General features: G+C 34.5%; 2 protein-coding genes and 1 pseudogene across 4 annotated transcripts; 2 read left to right on the forward strand and 1 right to left on the reverse strand.

Annotated features, from left to right (window-relative positions):
• Positions 1 to 809: 809 nt before the first annotated feature.
• On the reverse strand, positions 810 to 8,067 carry LOC122582042 (endonuclease 4-like). Of its 3 annotated transcripts, none has more exons than XM_043754388.1 (9): positions 7,620 to 8,067; positions 6,860 to 7,040; positions 6,032 to 6,142; positions 5,909 to 5,964; positions 5,027 to 5,110; positions 4,733 to 4,825; positions 2,754 to 2,821; positions 2,492 to 2,565; positions 810 to 1,214 (listed from the first exon to the last, which is right to left on the reverse strand). In XM_043754388.1, the coding sequence occupies exons 1-9, from the start codon at positions 7,740 to 7,742 to the stop codon at positions 1,054 to 1,056; spliced, it is 951 nt and encodes a 316-aa protein (XP_043610323.1). In that variant the 5' UTR covers positions 7,743 to 8,067; the 3' UTR covers positions 810 to 1,053. The 3 variants fall into 3 exon arrangements, 2 of the variants coding, with proteins under 2 accessions (XP_043610323.1, XP_043610324.1); XR_006321086.1 differs by having other exon boundaries at positions 1,127 to 1,214; positions 2,492 to 2,578; XM_043754389.1 differs by lacking the exons at positions 4,733 to 4,825; positions 5,027 to 5,110.
• A 1,807-nt stretch (positions 8,068 to 9,874) lies between these two features.
• On the forward strand, positions 9,875 to 14,608 carry LOC122583240 (annotated as a pseudogene).
• Positions 14,609 to 17,198: 2,590 nt separating this feature from the next.
• Positions 17,199 to 25,900, forward strand: LOC122582144 (transmembrane protein 184C). Its single transcript, XM_043754502.1, has 5 exons — positions 17,199 to 17,303; positions 18,162 to 18,441; positions 18,525 to 18,647; positions 24,429 to 24,719; positions 25,544 to 25,900. Exons 2-5 carry the CDS (start codon positions 18,178 to 18,180, stop codon positions 25,748 to 25,750), a joined length of 885 nt encoding a protein of 294 aa, XP_043610437.1. The 5' UTR covers positions 17,199 to 17,303; positions 18,162 to 18,177; the 3' UTR covers positions 25,751 to 25,900.
• Positions 25,901 to 26,131: the final 231 nt, after the last annotated feature.

Raw genomic sequence — 26,131 nt, forward strand, 5'->3', positions numbered from 1 at the left:
GCAGTGAAATATATAAGCTAGTTTGGTTTTGAACACCCTACTGTTCATTAAATAGTAACAATAATTGTGGGTTATTGTAGGTCTATCATTTAGATTGAGGGAATTCATCTGACAAAATCGAATAGCTTTATTCATATTGGGACAACGTTAGAGTGCTTTTTTAATTAAAGGTTTGTACTTAAAAAGCTTCGGTATTATAATATTGCATGTAAGTTGCGTGAATAACTTACAAGGTGCTTACTTCAATGCGAACCTCAGGAGATAGTGTTCTGGGTATTAAATGTTGGTGTGATGTTGTCTTAGGCCCCCTAAAGGCTATCAAGTTCCAGACTTCCAGTAAATTCTAAAGGCAGCGGGCCTTAGTTGATTAGGGCAGCAGGCCCGGTTCTGTTTTGAGTCTAACTTGGGGAGAAAGTTTGCTAAACCCTAATTATGTAGCCTATATAAAGACATCTCCTGTACATGTTTTAGTATCACTCGATAAAGAAAACCCAGTTGCCCAGTGGACTAGTTCACACATATTGTGTGAGAAACCACGTTAAATATCTCGTGTTCTTTCTTTTTTTAGTTAACTTGTGAGTGCAGTTTAATTCCTAACATTAAAGTGGGTTGAGTTCGTTAGAGATGTAAGGAAATAAGTGAAGCAGACCATGTAAGCCTGCTATTTCTCTAATTTTAACCGATGATATAATTTCACATCCATCTTGATGTGATACAAACACATATTGGGCCATGAACAAGGGTTGGTAAAATATATAAACATACATCCAGCTTATGGGCAAGTATAAAACTGTGAGCACCACATATCGGACCATGAACAAGGGTTGGTAATAGCTATAGACGTACATCCAGCAAATACATGTTCGAGTATTAAACTGAGCCGCACCTAACATTTTTAAAGATAAACAAGTAAATAATGGGCGTCCTATTAGAAAAAAGATTGGCATACCAACTATTCAAGACAAGATACCGATTCATTATCTAAGTCTGTTAACTTTCACTGGATGTTTGAGGGAACCTGGATAACTTGTGAATATCTGCAGATTTTCATCTTCAAGTCGTGTGAGATGTAGGTTGAATGTTCCCAAAATATGCCAATTCCTGTGAGATTAAAGAATATGGATCAAATATTCTGTTAAGTGTTGCAGCCAGACGGACCCCACCTTGAGCGAGCCTCATCTCCACAATCGGCAAACGCGAGAGAAAGTAATCATCTGGCACATTGGGCAAAACTAATCAGGAAGAATCAACATGAAACGATTCATAAAGATTACATTTGGCATTTCGATGGATATACAATTGAGACCGTTTGTATCTCTATTCTGATCACATTATGTAGTTGTAGTGTCAGTAGTGTCACAAAAAAAGAAATAAACTTTTTTATTTATTAATATAGTTTTTATTCATTCTTCATGTTTCATTTTCTGGGTCCCATCTTCGTTTCTTCTCGCATCAAGTTAATGAGATTATAAAATCATCAAAGTCGGATCATATATGTAATTCTAAACATGGTATGGAGTAGCAATAGAACGGATATGGATGTGTAGAGTCATATTCATATCCACATTCATTGGATTAAGCAGGGAAACATACATCAATTGGATATTAAGAAACGTTTTCAGTTTTAAAAATATCACCTGTTAAGTGTAATCAAAACACACTTGTTTTAAACAAAAAAGATATTTAAATACGAATGATAGACGATACTCAATAATAACTGATGGTAAATAATTGTCATAATTTCATGCACATGCTTCTAGAGCTATTTGATTAGCTACTTCAGCATGGGCAATTCTGATGACTTCAATCAAACTTTTGATAAGCTTTGTAATTGAAAAAATATGTTTAAACTTGAAGTCTCAACTACCTCGAAGTGGGAACAACAAATCAAAACAAAATATAACTTAAATTTATGTTTATTCTAAAAGTTTCACAAGTTTTTAGTTTTTATCATATTTTAAAAGACAGATGAAGAATTTTAAGAGGGTTACCCATGCATGGCAAATCATTATGCATATCCATGTTCCATTTCGCTCATCTATAACCCACCAAAGATGGATCGGATCAAGTGGATACGGCCCAGGTGTCCAAATAAGGACTGGCGTCCCTTAATGGTACATACTCTGAGCCATAGAGGGGGCCATTGACCCATTAACTATTAAATGCCCCCGAATTTGATCATATGTTATCGCTAACCGGGTCAAAAGTTGTTTAAAATATATTGAAAAAATATATGCATAAAACATCCTAAATCATCTTTATTAAAAGAAACTAGATTATTGTTAAACAAATATATCTTTTTTGATCACATTTGATACACTACACTAGTTATCCATTTAAATAATTTGACCCCCCCCCCCCCCCCCCCCAAACCAAAAAAATAACAACCAATTTTGCTACCTCTAATATGGTAGCTCTGCAATTTCCCTATATTAACGTGATGTTAGAAGCTATTAACATTGAAGTTGGAATGAGTTAATGTGACAGTCACCTCCCAAAGTGCTTCCTGGAGTAGCATTTCTGTAGGCATAATTGCAAGAACACTTGATACTTTCAGAGGCCCACCTGTAAGAAATCACCACTCAAATTAAGTTTGTAAATCTGGCCATGAATAATTGAAAACTTTGACTTGGCATAACGTTCCAGAATATACTAAGTACTCTTTAATGAAGAGAAAAAAAATATCTATATAATCATCAATTATACAAATTAACTAAGATCAAAAAGCTATCAATAAAAAAATGTACACTTACGGGTCTGGACAAACTTCTTCACCAGACGAACAATTTGTCCATGACAAGAAGTCATTGCTCCAAGTATCCTATTTTCATGCACTTATAAGTAAATTATTCTATTATGAAAGTAAACAAACATTTTGCCCAGAAAAAATGAAACTAAGATTCAGCACACAATTATAAAATGTTTTGATTACTAGTCAAATATGTAAAATGACCAACAATAAAGAAAAATAAAATGAACAAACGCCAGCTATAGTTAAATTGGTCAAATGGCCGATTTCAACCTCAAAAAAGCAGATATTTGTGAGACATCTTATAAAGGAAATTGTTGCATTTATTTTAGGTCATGAGTAAAGTAATAGCATTATACGCCACAAATACATAATAATATATTTCATCATCATCATAATAATAATAATGATACTAACATTAAAAATTACAATATAAATAATAGAATATAAATAAATTATAGAAACTATTATATTTATTACTATTGATATAATACTATTGTACTGTATTAATGTGGGTAGCACTGTAGTTGTTAGAGGATGCCCAATACCCTCGTCTGCCGCTCGTTCCTCATGGACGGACGAGCCCACACCATTGGGTGGGACTCGTCCTCCACTCGTTCCGACCATTCATCCCTCTCGTTCATTCCTCCAGGGATGAGAAGCTTGCTTTTTTTTTAATTGTTTTTTTTTAATTGCAACGGCTAATAGGAAGGAAAAGACAAAAAATAAAAAAAGTTTCTGAACTTGGCAAAACTGGTCCCTCTAATGGCATCTTTGACCAAAACAAGTTCAAAAAAGTGACACTTATAGTCCTTAACGGCTAGTTTTTCTAAAATCCTATATATACACTTCCATTTCATTAAAATTCATACTAGTCTTTCATATATTCATCTATACTTCTATACACAAACACATTTTCGATGGCAAACATGACCCTATTTGATGCAAAGATGGAGATGCAGGCTCACATGGTTAACGATGACAGACTAAGGACTCAAGTTAACAATGTGATTCAGAGCATCACTTCCAAAAAGGCGGCTTACACAGCCGAAATCGGACGTCTTGAAACTGTTGGCTGGATTTGTAACGCCGTCAAAGATGAGTATCTTATTTATCTTCGACAGAAGATCGATTGCCTGGATCAAATTATTTTCCAGCTTACCACTGCCACTTAAACCGCCATTCTAGACCACAGGTTATTCTGGCAAGGCTCTATCAGTGGTGGTCGTCCCGCAGATTACCACACTCAGATTACCACACTGACCCTGGGGAGAACTACGTATCTCCTCAACTCGGCGACCCTGCCGGGTCTCTTGAACCACCCTATCGATACATTCATCGCAACAACGACGACAATACTGTGGACTTGGACTATTCCGAGTGTTAGTATTATGTAATGTTGTAGTATTATGTGCTTTAAAATCATTATGTATGGTGTTTAGTCTTTATTAATGTTTCGTTATGTATGTTTTATTTTGTAAAATAAAATGAAGTATGTGTTTTTAAATAACAGAGAGCACGATCACAGGGTCAGCATTGCCTATCTCATTGAAAAAGTACTCCCACTCTCTTACTCTTTTTAGGTTTCTTGTTCTTCTTCACTCTTATTTTTAGGTAAAATATTTCCATATATATTATTTTTCATAATTATTTACTATTTATTTATTGATTTTGAAGAAAACCCAATGTTGGTAGTTTATAATATTTTGTTATAATTTTAGAGGGTTAAAAGTGTAAAGTTTAAATAAAAGGGTAGAATTAAATAATTGGTTTGTTCTAAAAAAAATAATAATTGGTGGGTCCAAGGCTGACTGGGACTAGTCCTTGGAGTGTAATGTACTGGGTATGTTTTGGGGGGATTAGTCCTTGGAGTGTTTTTTGCTGATGTGGCGCTGACTAGGATTAGTCCTTGAGGAATGAGTCCTTTGTATTGGGAAGCCTCTTAACATAATGGGTGTAGAAGTAATAAAGATGAAAACATACTGTAATATTCTTCTCAATTGCTGATATCATGACGTCAATATCTTTGTCATAAAATGTCTTCATGGCAGATTCTATTATATCACTATCCCAAACCTGAAATAAAATTCAAGATATTAAAATTCCATTAAAATGCCTGTTATCCAACATTTTTCATTCAGATTTATTTTAATTTATTTTTGTACAGATGTTTTCATGATTTTATCACCAAAATATGATGAGACTGATGACTCAAAAGTTATCTTTTGGCTTCTTAAGCCGTGGAAATTTCCTATAACAGACAGGGGTTTCACATACATGGTGCAAATTAGTCTTCCTCTTATACCAGCGGACTGTTATTGTGTTTCCACCTTCGTCGGAAGTAAAACTAACATGCAATGGCTGTATGAGAGAAGAAAAAATGTTAATGAGGTGTTGTACTGTAGGTAAATTATTTAAAAATCTTCTTCAGATAATACAAGGGAATCTTGCAGTATTTAACCAAGGTTATCAATATCTAGTAACTTTTACTACTGGGCAAAGAAGTGGCCATAAAAGAAAAAAGTTAAATTCATTCCAAGGCATCCAGGAAAGGAAAATGATGTATTTGTTTTGGGACATGTGATTTGAATGAGTAGTAAATTTCAAAGTTTAAACAATGAAACCCAAGCTAACAGTTGAGATATAAATGCTAGAAACCATGACTAGCAATGAGACTGAAGCATGTTAAAATTTCAAAAGTAATATGAAGAAAGAAAAATGCATTTGCCGCATGCAAAGCATAAAATGGATTAGGCATATAACTAGTCATATGAGTTTGGCATAGCAATTATTTCTGTAAAACATGTGATTGGTTTCAGTGGGTTTCTAGAATTTAAAGAAACAAAAAGGATCAGGCTGGTAATTGGTTTAAAATGGGTAAATTTGATTGGGTTCAGGTCAGATGGACACACAAACATTAGCAGTCATATTTTTAAACTTACAGCCATGGCTATAATTACAGCATGTAATTACAATAATAAATTTACTTTTCGAATACCAGTATAAAACAATCTAGGTTGCCATACACTCTAGAATCCAACTTAGACTTTGAACATGCACCCATTTGCCTTTTAGCTAGATTATTTGATGTAAATGGTTGGCCAAGTGCACCCTCTACTAGAATTTATAGCACAATGTAGTTAAGCAAGAGGCACTAACCTGATGCACATCCCCAATATAATGAGACAGAAACATTAGTGCTTCAGTAAGGTTGTCTGTAATTAAGGATTATAAGTTCCCATTTTCAAATAGAGTAAAAATCAGTTGGCTGTTTGTTCTTACACTGCACGGCTGAATTTGAGGCATTATAGCCTGTGACAAGTTGTTCGGTGTAGTTGTAAATTGCTCCAGTGACACACCTATCTTTGACTCCAGAAGAGTCATGACAGTCCCCTACCACAATATATTCTCCAGTTATAATCATACATCATGCATACACTTCAGATATATGACATAATCAAAGGAACTAAGAAACAGAGAGCATGATGTATAGATTATAGAGACTCAATTGGCTGGTTGAGTTGCGGTTGTGTACAATCTTTAACTCCATAGAAGTAACCCGTGTGATCAGTAAAAGAAAAAGCATATTTATAAAGTTTTTAAATAAAACATGATTTAAAAGCTATTATGCTTTGAAATAGACTTTAGGTGACTTTTGACACAATTGGACCATTTCCTTTAAGCTAACTTTTTGATGATACCCATTAATATAAAATAACCTATTCACCCACTTACAAAAGCAACTGAGCAAGGATGACTATTGTCACTTCTATATATTAGTTGATAAAAAAAATTTGTTCAAATTGAATATATAATACAAAGCTATACATAATAGTCGTGTTCATCAAAATTGGACCCGTGGTGAGTTCAATCTGTTAATCTGTTATAACTATTTGAACAGATCCTTTTTTTAGTAAAAAAAATTATTTGACTTGTTTTAGAGAAAACAGCGCCTTAAGCGCACATTCATAAGTGAGTCAAGGTTTCGACCTTCCAAAAGGCTTGTTTTGTTCAAGCATTTCATGTTTATTGAATGAAGAAAATAACAAAAAGTTATAAATATATTAGCAGTTGAAGACATATATAATGGCACGGGAGAGGGTAACTTACTGGAGTAATCATAGTTACACCTGAAATCAGGGGTGTCAACATAATGCAACTCACTAGTCCAGCGCCATTTGTATTGATACTTGATTTGATCAGGCCAGGAACAGACGGAAGATAAATTACCTTCCGCGTTTTCTGGAAGCAATTCTTTCACCGCCTTCAAAGCCTCTTCACTAAGAAATGACTGGTTCATAAAAGAAGAATATGTCAAAGATGAACATCAAATATTACAATAAGTACCTATTTCATGCATAATCGACCCAAAAAAAAAAAGAAAAAAAAAGAAAAAAAAAAACATGATAAACTAGGATAGAAAACCATGTTCCTAATTTTAAAGGTGTCAACTATTACCCATTTAGGTATGAATGGGCTGATTCAGATTATGTTGTATCTCAATTTGGTCAAACTGGTCAACAATCATCCAAAGTGTATTTTCAACGCAAACAACTTCCTAATTCATTTGATTCAAAAACAATATAGCCGTCACAATCTTAAATAACATATCAACTATGTACGACAGAAAGGTTACAAGTCGAACCAATGTGTCGTGCCTAAAGATGATCCTAGATCACTAAACTTATTATAACTAATTTTGTTCATGAATCTAAAAAATCAGCCATGGAAACTTCGGATTAACTAGAATCGCAAGTAACGGTTAACAAGCCAAATTTACAAATAAATGATGCAACATATAATTTTATCAAGTGCAAAAGAAAATAAAAATAATAACAATAATGGGGAAAAAAAAAAAAAAAAAGTTAACCTCGGCAATTTTGCAAGTAGCATAATGACCTTCTTTACCCCATCCTAAATTACCAGGAATTAACAGCAGTAAAATAGCAAATGTTCCTTTAATCCAACAACACAACTGCTTAAGATCACTCATTTTTTTACTACTTCTGATATAGTATATATATATATAGATAGATAGATAAATTAATAATGAATACAATTAGGGGAGAGTAATATTAAATCAAGTAGAGAAAATAAAAGTTAAATAATCGACGGTGTAAAATTAAGTTTGATTAGAAAATGCTACTATACTGACCAAAGAATGAGTTTGAAAGGTAAAGTTTATTAAAAAAATTTACATGAGTAATTAATTAATGATGGAAGCTATCGGAATTTAAGGTGGTTGCTTGAATGCTTGGAGACGATGGGGTCCGAGAAAATTATCAACTGTAGGTTGTTGTAGATGGTGGTGGGACAGTGGGTAACGATTCTTGAAAGAAGAGTTTTTTGGTGTATGGGTTTGTTTAGAGTGAATTTCGCCGAAAACATCGCGATTCGATAGCGAGAGGTCTAGCATACGTTGTCTTAATTGGATCCGTATTAAAGAGTTTCCTCGAAGTAGAAATGTCTATTTTAAATATCCGATGGGGAAAACCCCCTATTGATCCGTCCGAAGGCACGACGATTAATAAGGGTAAACCCTGCCCCTTGAGAGAACTTGGGTAAACCCAAGCCAAGCTCTCATAAAGGGACTTCTTTATGTCCTCTCCAAGACTTGAACACAAGACCTCATATTTGGGGATGGTCTTTCAACCATTGAACTAATGCTCAAGGACAATAAAAATTCATCTGAGATGATTTTTTTAAACTATTCAAAACATTCTAAATGTAAATATCTATACTCCTGATAAACTGAACTCCATTTCTCTTAAATTTAAGAACTTGATATGTCTAATTTATCATCCATCTTAATACATTCTTATTTTCATTTTATAGACGGTGACTAAAATGCTCTTAAAAAAATTCACCCTCTATCAATCCCTCACGTGGAAACACATAGCAAAAACCCCTAATTCACAATTCGTCCCCCTCCTTTCCCTTTTCACATATCCATATCACCTTAAAAATTCATCACGTCGCCAACCGCAATGAAATTACTTTTACGTTAATAACCACATCGCTACCACCTCACAGCTGCTGCATTGTGCATACACCAATCTAGTAATACAAATACTCATAAGAGCTAAGCACCTAATAAGCAAATTAAATCTATTTCAATCAAAATGTATTCTTTTTATTTTCTTCACTCCACATCTCACCAACCTCGTGGCCACCTCTTTGGACTTTGTACACGGACGAATACGCCAACTACTTTAACCCAACACGTCAGAAGCTCGACGTATTCATCATAAAACATTGGGAATATTTTGACCGTTAAAGATGGTCTTACTAAACATGTATATATAATATATTCATTTAACAAACCCTCCTAATAATCCTCCCAATATTATCGTTTTATGTCTAAGTATTATCCATGAATTCTCCCTTAATCTTATCTTTTGATCACATCATGTGTCGTGATGATTTTTAAAAAGATTAACCATTTTTTATTTTACTAACTTACACACTAATTTTTTTTCCTTTAAAATACATCCATTGCCATTTTACATCAATTATGTTTACATTGATATTAGTCAAAGTTGCAACCACCACCAATAACTAAGGATGAGACTGTTGATTAGTTAATGTTTCATAAGAGCATTCGTAATGGTATAACGTGTGGACAGCGTGGAAGATAGGCTTGACAACATGGTGTGGTACCATTACTATCTCAGCGCCCTTTTGTTGTGGAAGGCCCAACGTCGAGTTGAAAAATAAATTGGGTGGTTGGCTGTGGTTCTATTTTCATGAATATTTTGTTGTTTCTTTCTTATTTTCCTTTTTAATGTATCCATCTGAAGAAGATGGAGCAGATATCTTTTTTTGATATGATATATATTGAAGAAGATGAAGTATAAGGATGACTTTAATAAGTTTTGTGAATTGTGAAGAAGATGAAGCGCATATATATTATGGGATTTTCTAGGTTGAGCCTAGTAGGCACATGATTTTTACATTAATTAGCCATACGTTTCTATTTACAAGGGATAAGTAAGTAAGTAACTGCTCAGTGCCGTCTTCCACGGGTTTTGAGCCCTAATACCTCGACGGTGTATGGGGGAGGTTAAGATATAGGCAGACCTTACCTCTACCTAAGTAGAGAGGCTGCTTCCAGTTTCTACCTAAATGGTAGAAAAGGCCCTCCGCCTTCCAGTTTCTATTTACAAGGGATACTTTACAATTAATGAGATTTAATATCTTTTCTTATTCCAATTCTAGCATTTGATTTTATCTGATATTGTTTTTAGTGATGTATAAAATATGGGAAAATATAGTACAATGAACTTTCATTGCAATTAGATTTTAACGACCTCCTCGGTGATTTTACGTATCAATTCTTACAAAGTATAAGCATAGCAAATATTATTTGAAGATTTTTTAGTAGTTTCTTTTAAGAATTTGATTATGGTATCATCTTTAAATTAATTCTTGAAATATTCCCTCCAAAAATTCCCACTTATTTCTCATTTATAAACAAGATGTTTATACATATTTTTAACATAACTCTTATGTAGCTTTGTTTTAGTAGTCATTTTCCTTTTCAAAAAACCAATAACTATGCATAAACAAGTTTTTTTTATTTAAATGAAATCCTCATAGATGAAACTATTACAAATGTTAATCAAGAAAATATCAATTTCGATGTAAGTTCAAACAAAGTTTTTGACAAACCTTTTGTAGATCAATGCTTAGAGAAGAAGTTGCTTTTGTTTTTATCAAAATTTTGCAAAAAGAAATGGATTTTCAATACGTAAAGGAAGGTTTGCCAACAAGAATGGAGAAAAAAAGCGTTGGGATTTTTTTGGTCATCGACAAGGAAAACCGGACGTCAAATTGGTCGATCATTCAAAAGTACAAAGAAACCGGATTTCTACAAGATGCGAATGCAAGGCTTTTATAAGAATAACATTGAGACGGACAAATCAAATATTTTCAATTGAGTGACACATTACAAGCTTGAATCTAGAGCATAATCATGAATGGTTGTCTACATAAGAGGTACATTTTCTTAAAGAATGTGGCTTGTCAGTGAGACAAATTACGCGTGTCATGGAGGTTGAAAAAAATATACAGCATGGGCAACTTGATTTCTTGACTAAGGATGTTCATAATCTTTTTTGTAAGCTTCATCAAATGCATGCGCAAAATGATGCAAAAGATCTTTTGGAATATTGCAAAAAAAAAAAAAAAAAAAAAAAACAAGAGTGAAAATCCTAATTTTCAATATGCATTTACAATTGATGGTGAAAACAAGTTAGAACATATTTTTTGGTCCCCCGTTCATTGTTTTGACTTATATCAAAAATATGGAGATATTGTGGCATTTTATACTACATACAAGGTGAATTCTTATGACATGTCGTTTGGAATCTTTGTTGGTATTAAGAATCATGGAAGAACTATTATTTGGATGTGCATTTTTACTTGATGAGAAAAAAGACACGTTTAGGTGGCTTTTAGAGGTAATGAAAGTTTTAATTTATTTTATATTTTCGGAAAGTATTTTATTTACTTACATCTTGTCAATTTATTTATTTATTTCATCAAGAAACCTTAATTTATAGATTTGTATCATAACATAGAAATATAAACAATTATAGCTTCTATATTCTATTGCATTAAAACAAAATCATATATATAGTCACGTCAGATTTGCATATTGATGGGAAGTTAGAGGTTTTTTTTCTCTCTTTATACGTCAAATGAATAGATATTTTTAGACTTTAACCTTTTAATCTTGTAGCCTTAAAAATGGCTTGTGCCAAAACATTTAGATAACCACGTTACACGCCCTTTTTTAATTCCTAGTTATCGTTTTACTTTTTGACACAACAAAGTAATTCAATTTTTTTTAAACTTCCAACAAAGTTGTTAATTAATTTTTATATAGTTGTATTTGTTTGTATCTTGATAATTTATTATATATATATATATATTGTTAATCTAATTATATTAAATATTGTCAATATATTTATATCCTTTTTTTTGAACATAATGTATTTATATCTCGTTAATTTATTTAGTAGTTATTGAATGCAGAAAATTGGTTTGCTTATGAGACAATCGCCTAAAACGATATTAACAGATCAAGATCTATGTCTCACAGAAGCAATTGCAAATATAATGCCTTTCACAAAACATGCATTTTGCATATGGCACATCACTTCTAAATTCAGTCGTTGGTTCACCTCAATTTTGAGAAGAAATTACTCAAATTGGTGCTCAAATTTTTATACATTATATAAACTAGAGACAGTTGAAGAATTTGAACAACAATGGCCATATATCTATAGTCATAAAATACAATTTGGATGAAAATAGTCATGTGAAAGGGTTGTATGAGATTAAAAGATTTTGGGTGCCAGCTTATTTGCGTGGCTTTTTTTTGGTGGTGGCATGACAACAACCGGGAGACCAGAGAGTATAAATGCATTTATAAAAAGATTTATCTCTTGCAACACATACTGACTCAATTTATCAGAGAAGTAAGCTTTCATAAATAATCAATGGTTTTTATTTTGGCGAACAAATTTATTTTATCCATAATTACATCGTAACTTTTTCTTTTTAGGTTGATTGTAACACCCCAAAGATTTTAAGGTAAAAGAAATTGACCCCTTTTCATAGTTTTGACATTAAATTAATTTCCTAGTATTTTATTTTTGGATATGGAGTTAATTTAGTTGAAACTTTAGCGGATAGCAGATATTTTAATACCAATAAATTAGATGGGACGTGGCATCTCCAAAGAGTGTCAGCCCTCCTTTTCTTTTGAGTCATCTTCCATTACACTCTTTTCTTCTTCTCCTTCTTCATTTTCATGCATTCTTCTTAACTTTTCAAAAATCAAGCCTCATCACCATCAATTCTTATCAAACAAGATTAAAAAGTTAGGGTTTGTGGGTTTGTGGTGGTGGTGGCCGAAATTTGAGAGGAAGAAAGGAGAGGAGTTGTGAATTGAATACACTAGTCTTTTGCTTTCTTTTGTTGAGGTAATTGATTTCCCCAATTTAGCCTTATCTTTTCTTTTGAAATTAGGGTTCATGGAGTGAACCAATTTGGGGGTTTTTGATATAAATTGAATTATGGTTAATTTTCTCCAATTTCTTAGTTAACCTAGTTGTCATTGAGTTATATGATGTGTTTGATTATGAAATTGATAAGTTCTTGTGATAAAATCGAATTTATGAGAAAAGATGAATTTTTGCTAGTTATTGAATTGATGATGAAAATGGTGAAATGGGCTACCTAGTGTGATTGTAAAATGAAAGTAACTCAATGACAAATGGGTTGGGTTTTGGGTTTAGAAAAGGCTAGTGATTGAGATTGGCTAGATTGAACTAGTCAAGTTGTGAATGTTAGTTTATGCATTTTTAATGATGTGAATTATAGGTTGAAGCTTGCTTGTGCTTAGTCGTTTTAGCATTGTTGTCCTTTTTGCGGAGGAGGTGAGTATATTTGCATACCTTTATGTTTATGTTGGATCAATTGACCACATCATGTTGAAGCCTTTTGTCCATGGTGGTTTTGACCATTCATGTTGAAGTTTGTAAATCCATGTGTGGTAATTGATGTGGCATAAGCCCATGTGGGGCATTGTGATTATGAGGCCTAAGAACCTCCGGGGCCTAAGAATCCCGATAGTTGATATGATATGAGGCCTAAGAACCTCCGGGGCCTAAGAATCCCGATAGATATGATTGTTATGATTGTTTAGCTTATATGGATCCATATATGTGTTGTTAGTGTACAAGGTGCATATGTAAATGTGACATGACGATGCCATAGGTTACATGTAAAAGTCCTTGTACTTTGCCCTCCTTCGTATTCGTAAATGTATGCAAGTATATTCACTAAGCCTCTGCTTATATTTTAGTTGTTTACCCTTTTATAGGTAGTTCCGGAAGAAGGAACTAGTGTGTTGATTTGAAAGAGTTGATTAGAGCTTGAAGTGACTTTGCAAGATTTTAAGGTATTAGGTCATTCTTGGAGGAATGACAAACTTTTGGTTTAGAGGCCTAAAAATCCCTCCCCCCATAGCTCTTGGTACATTTTGGTTTGATGGTCATACTTTTGTTAAAATTTTGTAAATGATCAGGTGTAAAGTCTTAACAAATTGTGAAGTTGCACTTTGGACGAAAATAACGTCAAAATGGGTAAATGACCCGTTAATGGTGTTTAAGGGTTTTGAAACAATTTGATGTTGTAATTATGTTTAAAATGTGCCTATGAAGTTGTTATAAATCTCTAGAATGTGTCTTTCAGATCTTGGTTTGAAATTTGAAGGTTACAAGTTGTTCAAAGTTGAAATGAGTATTAGGGTTGCTGTCAGGTGGCCCACTGCGGCACAGTGGATTCCCACGGAAACAATTTTGGTTCCTCCCACTACGGCGCAGTGGGAGATGTATCGAATCCACTGCGATGCAGTGGGGCAGGTTCATGTTCTGGCCGAGGATTTCCACTGCGGCGCAGTGTCCTCGACCCATTGCGGCGCAGTGGGGTATAAAATAAAATAAAATTTTTTTCATATTTTCGGTTTATCGAGTTGGGTCCTTTCATTGATCTTGCGATAGAAGATGTTGAACAGTCTCAAATGCATGATACTATGTTGGAGAAATATAGGGGGTCTTGTATCTCTCACCACTAGAAGTCTAAGGTCATGATTTCTTTACCTCATTTGCTTATAAAAAGTTTCAAGAGGAGTTTGCACGAGCAATTCAATATATAGTTCATGAAGGCGCGTATACAAATTTTACTGTCAAACATCATAAAGAGGTAGCGAGTAAGAAGCATGAGGTGGTTTGGGATGGTAAAGCTGCTAAGTGTAGTTTGTTGGGATATTATGTCCGCACAATTTAAGTGTCATGATTCATAATAACTGTTTTAGCATTCCTCTTACTTATTGGCTTCCATGATGGAGTCGGAAAGAAACTTTTTCATCACAAGAAATATCATTTGTGAACTTTGCATCTACAAACAATGATGGAATGACGACAAATGTATGAGATATGGTGCAATGTCCTCCTATATCAAAAACGAAAGGACGCCCCAAAGAGAAGAGGATGAAAGGTGGAAAGGAATTAGCAAAGCAAATACGAACTTGTTGACTTTATAAGGGTGTTGGTCATAATATTAGCACATGTCAAGAAAAACTTCGCAATGGTGATGTTGCATCAATACGTGATAGTAAAAAAAAAGAAAGCTATGTTAGAGCATCAAAATTTTAATCCTGTTTTTTCTTTGAAGTTTTAAGTGTAATTTGTTAATAACTAGTATATTAATCCCGGGCGTTGCCCCAGAAGTGATAACAATACATAAAATGAATATCATGTATAAGAGCGGTGATACATACATAACGATAAACATACATTATAAAAAAAGTACTACACGGACAACAAAAACGGGTGTATGAAATAATTTAAAAATGATAGTTTAGTTGTAGCGGAAACACTACACGATATTATGTCTGTTGGTTAGATTACCCAGCTATAAAATCGTTTAAAAGAAACAATGAGAACATAAAAGGAATATAAAGAAACAAAAACACTAGTGCCAAGAGAAAAGGAAAAAATAAAACAATTGTTTATTAATCATTTTATTTTCATAAAAACAATAGATTGTAATGTAATAATAATTCACCTATGTAAACAATAATTTACATATTTAAGCTGTTAAAAAAGGATCAATCATTCATATAAATATTGACGTAACCTAATGAAATTGTGGTGGTGGTGTTGATATTTGATAGGATAGAAATTGGAGTTAGTACAAAATGCATTGGAAAATTGAAAGGGTAAAATGTTGAAAAAAAGTTATGGTAAAGTTAGCGGTCAAACTTTGAAAACCAAAAGTTTGTGGTACAAAGTTGTGGTTAAGGGGCTAATCTTTAAAAAAAAATTAAAGTTTGTGGCAAGAGTAAAAAATTCAAAACTTTGTGGTAAAAATAAAAAAGTCAAAAAGTTATGATAACTATAAAAAAGTAAAAAAGATTCCTGTAGCTAGAAAGTCTTAAATTGTTATATATATAATTCAGTTTGAATTGAATATGTTTTAGTTTTTCATACTTTTGTTTATTTAAATTAATATCTAGCATTTTTTGTTTGAAAATTAAAATTCATATAATAGTTATAAAAAACAGTTACTAGAAAATTTTTAAATAATATATATGTCTTGACTACACTTTATATAATTAATAAAAAAAAATCAAGTAAAGAGTTGTCATAAATTTAAGGTTCAGTTACTAATATATAAAAGCAGTGGCGAAGCTAGAAAATTTTCAATGGGGGGTCGGGATCTAAATTTTTATTCCCTAACGCTATTTTTTTAGGTAAATGGGAGTCGAAACCGAGTATATCAAAATTTTTCTACACGAAAACAATATACCCTTACATTGCAAAGAAAAAGTCGGGGGGTCGGGCGCCCCCTCCGGCCCCTTAATAGCTACGCCCATGTATAAAAGCATGTCATTAAAGAATATCAAATAAATAGAGGGATAGAATTAGAATAAAAAATTACCATCTCTTATTAATTATGAACCTTACATGTAAATAGAAACGGATGACTAATTAATGTAAAAATCATGTGCCTACTAGGCACATCCTAGCAAATCCCATATATTATATTGATATTTGATATACTCGACTACTCGTATATTGTATAAGATGGAGTATGATGATGATGACTTTAATAAATTGTTATTTGTATTTTGTGAAATAACTTGTGTAATATATTCAATTAGTTTATTTATATCACTAATAAATAAATAAGTAGTAACAAATTATCCTATAGTTTTTTTTTTTATTTTAACAAATTGGTTTTTAAGTTTGTAATGTTTGTTTGACTAATTTGAAGTAATGTATTCGTTTTAAATAATACGAGTAGTATTTTTTTAAGATGCTTAAATCCATTTTTGTCTATTATATTTTTTGTTAGACTAGTACATTTTATGCAAAAGTAAAAATTTTTATTATACTTTAATATAAAAATATGGTATAATATAATGATTGATACGGTTGTGAGGTGGTTGTTGGTAATGTTGTTTACCACCAACCAATGTTAAACAAATTTGCTTATGGGGTTTTTAGCTAAACAAATTTGCCTAATTAATGAATAGTTTGGCAATGTTGTTTTGTAAACGAGAGTATTGTCATACATGTTTCTAAGATATCGATAGGACGCATAATGGATAAACGTTCGACCCGCATAGTAGCTAGACCCAGCAGACAGGTATTTCTTCTTTTCAGATTCTCCGGGACAGGTATGATTTTCTAAACATTTCTTATTTTCCGTCTTGCACTCCCTTGTGGCTGGAGGCCCCTATGGAAACAGTCTCTCTACCTTTATGTAGAGATAAAACTGTCTACAGCTTACCTCCCCATATCCCGCACGGATTAGGTCATGTTGTTGTTGTTGTTTTTTTGTAAACGAGAGTAGTCTTCCAACGCGCGGTAGGAACTATAACGGCAGTCAACAAAGCACAGCAGAGCATAGCAGAACAGAACAGAACACCCACAGTTAAATCGGAGATCTTTTATATCTATCGCCCCTGATCTCTGTAAGTATTTCTCACCTCATTTTACCTACTGATAACTGATCCATCATATATATGATACGCGCTATAAACTCGTTACATTTTTTATGTCTTTCGATTGATTTATTTACTTAGCATTCGAATTGTTAATTAATATCTATCTGCGCCACTTGATTTAGTATCATTTTTAGATATAATTCCACTATAAATCAATCTGGCTCCCAACCTTGCTATATCAACACTAGGAAAGTCTGGAATTTTGAGATAGGACAACAACTATACGCAATTCTGGCTGGCCATAGTGTGAGATAATTCCGAGATAGGCCGTTAACTATAAAATTACAATCGTGAGCTTCTAGTTTATCTATAGCTAATTTATCTCCATAATCTTTAATAAGAATTTAAAACCAGAGGGCTAGTCAACATACACAAATGGAAAATTTTGTTGACTAAATCTCTCTTTGGAAATATATTCAGTGTTTGGATTTAGAAAATGTTCCAATTCCAGAAGGGCCAATAAAAGCTTCTCGAAAAAAGGTTGAGAAAAATCCCTGGTTTCTTGCTCCTAGAGTTCCACTTACTTTTGCCAAACATATACATAATTACTTTTCTATTTCCGTAACGAGTTAATGTGTTTTTGTGTGTGTGTGTGTGTGTGGGTGTTTGTATATATAGGACTATTGGAGCATTGGTAGTGAAGGGTTGGCATATTTGTATGTGAATTGTCAGAAAACTAGGCTAGGAACCGACTTGTTAATCTCAATCCTTCAAAAAGATTAATGGGGCGGGTAGACTGTTGATATTTGGATTGTCAATATGATATAATCGTTGGTTTTTAGAAGTTTTATCCTTCTTTTTATTTTTTTTTTCATTTTGGTGCAGGTAAAAATAATAAGCCATGGATGTAAATAACATGAGTCGTGAAGATCTTACATTGATGGTTGCTGGTGGTTGCACTTTGCTTTCGCTGCACTTCACATTACAACTTTTTTCACAACATACATTTTACTGGAAAAACCCCAAGGAACAAAAAGCAATATTAATTATAATTCTTATGGCACCTGTTTATGCTGCTAACTGTTTCGTGGGGATTCTGGATGTCAAGGGAAGCAAACCAATTTTTATGCTGGTTGATACGGTTAAAGCATGCTACGAGGCTTTGGTATGGAAATTTCTTTTTTTCTGTTTGATATCTTTGTTTTGATCCTCTGGTTAATATCTTGATCATCAAATTTTAAATTCCAGGTCATTGCGAAGTTTCTGACTTTGGTTTTCAGCTATTCGGATATGTCTATTAGCCAAAGTATAGTTCCTGATGAAATCAAGGGAAAGGAAATTCACCATTCGTTCCCAATGACACTATTCCTGGTGAGTTCATGTCTTTTTGTTACTGTCACTAAATTTGGATGTAGAATCTTGTAATATCTTATGCTTTAGTCAGTAATAGATAAATAACCGTGCTGTCTATTATGTCTTAATAATCAAGGTTACAGGACATTATATAGAATACATAGTTACACTGAGGACCCTCTACTTTATTATATAATAAACTCTTAATATAATCTAATATTCCCCCGCAAGCTAAGGGCGGGAAGCGACCTTAAGCTTGGTTCTCAGAAACATAAACCGGTCTGATGGAAGGGCCTTTGTAAAGACATCTGCTATCTGATCATTTGTAGAAATAAATTTGACTGATAGCTTTCCTTGAGCAACCTTCTCACGCACAAAATGAAAATCAACTTCTATATGCTTTGTTCGGGCATGGAAAACTGGATTTACTGATAGGTATGTAGCACCAATGTTATCACACCATAAAGTGGGGACAGACTTCATAGGAATTCTCAACTCACGAAGCAATGTTTCAAGCCATGTGACCTCGGCTACAGTATCAACTAAAGCTTTGTATTCGGATTCAGTTGATGACCTAGAGACGGTCTTTTGTTTCCTTGCTGACCATGAGACTAGATTGTTACCAAGATATATTGCAAAGCCCCCCGTGGATCGACGGTCATCAGGACACCCAACCCAATCAGCATCAGAAAAGGCTCTTAAGTTAGAAAAGGCAGAATCAGTATAAGCATGTAAATGAGAGCCCGAGTTGTGTGTAATCAATAAACCATAGCTGGAAGTGCCCTGAAGATATCTAAGGATGTGTTTAACGGCTGCCCAATGATTTTCTGTAGGTGCGTGCATATATTGACACACTTTGTTGACAGCAAAAGCAATGTCGGGACGTGATAATGTCACATACTGCAAGGAGCCAACAATCTGTCTATACTTGGCTGGATCAGCAAACAAAACACTGTCCTGGAGAGCAAGATTCGCAGAGGTAGACATAGGAGAAGATGCCGGTTTAGAGAAGAGAAGGCCAGAACGATGTAAGAGATCTTTAATGTACTTTTGTTGCAGTAGTAACATGTCACAACCTTGACGATGGATTTCAATACCTAAAAAATAAGATAAAGTACCCATATCTTGTAAAGCAAATTGGCGGCTAAGATTATGAACCACATGTGCAATAGCTGCTGAATTATTTCCTGTCAGAATAATATCATCAACGTACACCAACATATATAGCAAAATGCCATTTGAGGAATAAATAAACAGTGAGGGATCTGTCTTGGAACCGCGAAACCCTGAGAGTACTCAATGCAAGAGAAAGGCGTTGAAACCATGCCCGTGGAGCTTGTTTGAGCCCATACAGAGATTTATGAAGCAAACATACATGGTTAGGATGATTTGGATCAACAAAGCCCGGTGGTTGCCTTAAGTAAACTGTCTCTTTCAAATCTCCATGTAAAAAGGCGTTTTGCACATCCAACTGACGCAACGGCCAATTATGAGTAACAGCTAATGCAAGAACAACGCAGATGGTAGTAGACTTCACAACAGGGCTAAAAGTGTTTGTGTAATCAATCCCCGGTTGTTGGTTAAAGCCCTTGGCAACTAAACGTGCCTTGTAACGGGTAACAGCTCCATGCTGATCACGTTTAACCTTGTAAACCCATCTACAATCAACAATGTTAGTACCATTAACACAAGGAACTAAAGACAACGTACAATTTCTCAAAAGGGCTGAATATTCTTCTTCCACAGCTTTACGCCAGCGAGGATCATTGTTGGCAATGGTAAAGGAGGCTGGCTCAATGTCAAAGGTGGTATGAAACGAAGATGGATTGAAGCGAGCCGTGGGCTTTGGATTTTGTCTTAGATTGGCGGGCCGAGTTCTAACAGACGGTTGTGTGGGGGGTGATGGGGGCATGGGAGGGGCAGGAATGGATGAAGCAGAAGATTGTGGGATAGCGTTTTCAGAGGTGTTAGGTGGTTGTTGGGCTCCTACTGCTTGGGGCTCTGGAGTAGGAGGGACGGTAGAGATAGGCACAGAAGTGGTGTGGTCATGTTGTTCTTGTTGATGTTCATGTTGTTGAGCAGTGAATAAAGGATCAGGAGAGGGGTAAGATGAAAAATATGGACACGAAGTAGCATCATGTTCAGGAGCACGGGATAGAGTTTGAAAAGGAAAATTAGTTTCATGAAATCGAACATGGCGAGCTATGTAAATTCGATCATTAATAGGATCAAAACACCGGTATTCATGATGAGAAGTACTATACCCAAGGAAAACGCAAGGGGTAGACCTAAAGTCCATTTTATGAGAGTTATATGGTCGAAGATGCGGAAAGCATTGGCACCCAAAAACACGAAGAAAGGAGTAATTTGGTTTTCGAGCTAGAAGTGACTCGAAGGGAGAGAGACCAGATGTGAATTTAGAGGGCATTCGGTTAATCAAGTAAACGGCAGTGTCAAAAGCAAAATGCCAAAATCGTGAAGGGACATGAGAATGGGCAAGAAGTGTAAGCCCAGTTTCAACAACATGGCGATGACGGCGTTCAACTATTCCATTCTGTTCACTAGTATACGGACAAGAGAGACGATGAGCAATGCCTCGAGAGGAGAAGAAAGAGGAGATGCTGCGAAACTCCCCCCCACCATCGGTTTGAACTGCTTTTACTTGACACTGAAATTGTCGTTCAACTAAGGTAATAAAACGAGTAAAAATATCATAAACATCAGATTTGCGTTTTAGAGGAAACAACCACATAAAACGGGAATAGTTGTCAACACATAGTAAAAAATAGAGATGTCCATCAAAAGAAGATACAGGTGCGGGACCCCACACATCACAATAAATAAGATCCAAAACATGCGAACTTTTAAAATTAGAAGGTAATAAATGCAGTTTTGAAGATTTCCCGATAGAACAGGAAGTATAAGGAGATAAGCTACTTTTATTTAAAACAGGTAAACCAAACTTAGAAAGCATAGAATTGAAGAGTTGTGGATGTGGGTGTCCCAAACGTTGATGCCATATGTCTGAAGTCGCGCGTGTGACAGAGAGAGCAACTTTCTTGAATGGTTGAATATGAGGCAAACGAATGGAATAGAGACCGTCATCACTTGGACCAGTGAGGAGGATATGACGGGTAGTAGTGTCCTTCACATAAAAACAAGTAGAGTGAAATTCAAAGAAAACATTATTATCATGACAGAATTGTTGAACCGAGAGAAGATTTTTTTTGATTTCTGGCACATGAAGCATTTTAGTTAAGGAGAATGTTTTAGTAGGAGAATAGAATTTTGAAGTTCCAACATGAAGGATTGGAAGGCCCTTACCATTACCAACATGGAGATTGTCACCGCCAAAGTATGGTTCGAATGTATCGAACCCTGAGAGATCTGGAGTCGCTTGATTGCTAGAGCCTGTGTCTGGCAGCCATATAGAGGAGGATTGAGAACGTGTATCAGCATAGTTTGCAGAAGATCTTGGCCGATACATAGATGGATTCCGATTGGGACATTCAGAAGGTATATGTGAAATACCACAACGATTACATGTCCCGTACACTGTATTCTGATTTGATGCCCAGCTGAATGAATTTCTAGTACCTCCACCACGGTTGTTGAAGTTATTACTGCGGCCACGTCCTCTATTGTTATTATTATTATTATTACCTCGAGCTCTGTTATTGTTGTAATTGTTATTGCCTGAACTGTTGGTATAGAAAGTGTTATTTTGGCTTGTAGAAGCAGATACAGGCTGAATCTGTAAGCCCAATTGGCTAACCAATTGTTGTAAGGCCTGTACGGTGTCATGAGGAACAGATGAGGCTGTGACCAGCTGTATTTATAGCTGAATAAGCCGAGGCCATGAATGCCTGAACAGGAGTGGGTTCAATCATTGGTTTCTTTATCATATAATCATAATCAGAAAGGAGTCCTTTGAGTTCTAAAAAGGCCGGATATGGATGACCAACAAGGTTGGATTTGAATCCATTGTATTCTTCACGAAGGCCAGCTATCACGAGCATAACCTAATCTTTTTCTTTCATTGGTTCTCCAATGTTTGCGAGGGCAACATAATATTCTTGTGCTCGGTCAACATAAGCAGATGGAGTTTCGTCGCCCTTCATCTGGATTTTCAACAGTTGCGTTTTGAGGGTAAATTCACGGGAGGATGTTTGAGGGGCATAGGCACGTTCAAGAGATAACCAAAGTTCTCGTGAGGTAGTCCCTTGAACATGTTGGAATGAGGCTTCAGATATAGTGGACATGAGGAGCATACGGACATGGGCATCATTAGCAACCCATGTCGTATGATTGGGGTTAGGTTGTGTTTCGGGTTGTGGGGCTGTATCCTTGTTTTTATCAGAGGTTGGTACGGTTTTTGATGGGCATGGGATTGTTCCATCAATGTAGCCGCCAAACAAACCATGTGTGGTGAAGAAGGCTTCAAGCATATTTTTCCAGAAACCATAATTTGTAGGAGAGAGTTTGAAAGCAAACTTATGTGAATTGTGTGTGGTTTTATCAAGTTGTGATATGGCAGCAATCATAGCCATTGTGCAGTGTTTTAGGATCTGGTAATGGTGATTAGGATTTGGTAATGGTGGTGTGGCTGCTTTGTGACAGCCGAATTAGGGTTAGAGCGTGGGTGCTTTGTGGCAGCCCATTTAGGGCTCTGATACCATAATAGATAAATAACCGTGCTGTCTATTATGTCTTAATAATCAAGGTTACAGGACATTATATAGAATACATAGTTACACTGAGGACCCTCTACTTTATTATATAATAAACTCTTAATATAATCTAATAGTCAATGTCTGAATATAATCTACTTTATTATATAATAAACTCTTAATAGTCAGTGTCTTTTAATCTGAGGTGATACAGATACAATACAATTTGAATTTCAGGGTTGATTCAATTTTTTTTCTCATAGCACTTTAGAATTTTAGAATAAACTTAGCAGCAATATTTTGTGGTTTGTAGACTAGTTACAAAATTAGCCATTACATGTAAATGGATAGAATCTAACACAGTCTGTGAGAATGAGTAAATTCAGATTAAATGCGTAAACATATGCAAAAATTTACCACTGACCATTGTACTTAGTATCTTGTTTCCTCCTCCAAAATTGCTCATTCTTGTAAGTTACAAGTTCTACTTGTTTAGCAAATGCATTTGCACAGAAAGATGGTGAAGTGAATAATAAATTACAATAATACTCTATGATGTATTTGAAAGATCCATCATAATCTTGAATCTATGAATCATCTCATTTGTCCTCCAAGTTACCATTCTCTTATGAATGTTTCGCGATTTAACTTCTACCTGCAGCATGACAATGTAGAGTAGAGGTGTCAAATCATGTGGGTCATGAAGATTAGGTAACAAGTAGAATGGTTAATTTTAAGTGCGGTTGACAGGCAAGGATTGAATTGACCTTGTCTCAGCAACACATTATTCCATTTTTGTTGTATTTTGTAAAGTAATTTATTAAAGGTGATTACCGAAATTCGTGATATAAAGTTCTAGAAATATGGATAGAGTGTGTTGCCTCGTCACATGAGTGAAAGTTGATGCTGTAAACATCTCAATATACAAGGGTGTTTTCACCCCTCTAACATTTTCACCCATTTGACCTGATTCAGTTTAATCAGTTTTCTTTATGTACACCTTTGACCCTTAGCAAAAAAGTAGAACTTGAATTGACCCATTTTCCTATAAATAGGTTGATAATCTATAACTATTGCAGATATTAGATGATAAAGATATGCCTCATAAACTATATGTTTGCCTCTGCAGCCTCGCACCACTCATCTAAATCAACAGACACTGAAACTTCTGAAGTACTGGACTTGGCAATTTGTGGTTACCCGGCCCATATGCTCATTTCTTATGATCAGTTTACAGCTGTTTGGAATCTATCCTAGTTGGGTCAACTGGACATTCACAATCATTCTTAGTATTTCTGTTTACGTGGCTATGTACTCTTTAGTAGTCTTTTATCACGTTTTTGCAAATGAGTTGGAGCCACACAAGCCACTCGCCAAGTTCTTATGTGTAATGGGGATTGTCTTCTTCTGCTTTTGGCAGGTAAAATCTCTTCAACTGCCCATAGATTACTGATAATTATTATTTACAGTTACTTGAAATTGGCTGTAGTCTTTGGTTATTTATATAGTGATTAAAGGGTACTATTGCTGTTAAATTTGTTATAAACCATGTAAGTTTTGAAGTAAATTATAGCGTGGTTGACCCTATAAAGTCAAATGTAGATGTTTCCTTGGAATGCAGGGATTAGCATTTCCTAACCTACAAATGTATCTTCAATAGGTCTAATGATTGAAAGTTAAAAACTTGATTAAAAATTAAACTGGTGAAACGGGATCCAAAGTATATTCTGCTTACGATTTCCTGAATCTTCTTATTGAAAGTAGTGTTTTTATAGCGTAGGTTTCATAAACATGAGTGCGTTAGTTTTTACAAAATCCTAAAAAAATAGGATCAAAAGTTTTAGTAAATTAACCTGCTACTCCCATATTTAAAAGGTACCAGTTTTGACTGTTTTTCAATTCGCTTGACCTGACCTTTTTTAATCTATATGTTTGTCACTGTACATGTTATATGTGTTTCCCCTTCGTTTTAATACATTGACAATGTCAAAATATCGTCTTCTAATAAAAACTTGACAAGTTTCCATTTTTTTGATAATCCGAAACTACTTCTAAACAAATACTTGTGAAACTTCTGTAGCTCTTTGCTTGATTAAAACTTTAAGATTAAAGCAAAGCTCTTCAATTCAGATTCAAACGTACAAATTTCAGATAATAGAATATGTGTCTTTCTTCAAGCATGATACTCTTTCTTCATGCAAATTATCAATGGTAACAATTATTCTCTTCTATGACTTTATTCAGGGACTACTGATAGAAATCCTAGTGAAAACCGGTGTTATAAAACCACATTATTTCTGGATGGAGTTTAAGCACCTTGAGGAATCTATCCAGAATTTGCTAATATGTGTTGAGATGGTTGGATTTTCCGTCATTCAGCAATATGCATTTCACTTTGAACCGTATAGTGGAGATGTCCAGTCAATGTTAAAGAAGGCGAAAAAGAACTGATGTTATGAAACTTATAGTGAATTTAATGTATCAAGCTGTAATTTTCTTCTACTAGTCATGTAGAGCATAGTTATTGGTAGAGTTCTATTTTGAACCTTATAGTGCTGTTACACACAAGTTTCCTACTGATTACTGCTCTTGGCTTCCCAATTCTTGTTCTCACCCATGGTGATGCCTAGATATGGCAAAATGAATGGGTTGATTGTTTTTGGTAACGCTTTAAAATAGGTAACTTACATAGGCTGGGCTAACCGCTATGTATAACTCGATTAATATTTTCAATTTTATAGGTGATTAATGTGTTACAGATGATCACAAAAATACTCTGACATGACTTATTTATATTTGTTTAGCAAAATGTTGAAGCACTAATTATGTATT

Source organism: Erigeron canadensis, chromosome 9 (genome assembly GCF_010389155.1).
Source record: "Erigeron canadensis isolate Cc75 chromosome 9, C_canadensis_v1, whole genome shotgun sequence".
Lineage (NCBI taxonomy): Eukaryota > Viridiplantae > Streptophyta > Magnoliopsida > Asterales > Asteraceae > Erigeron > Erigeron canadensis.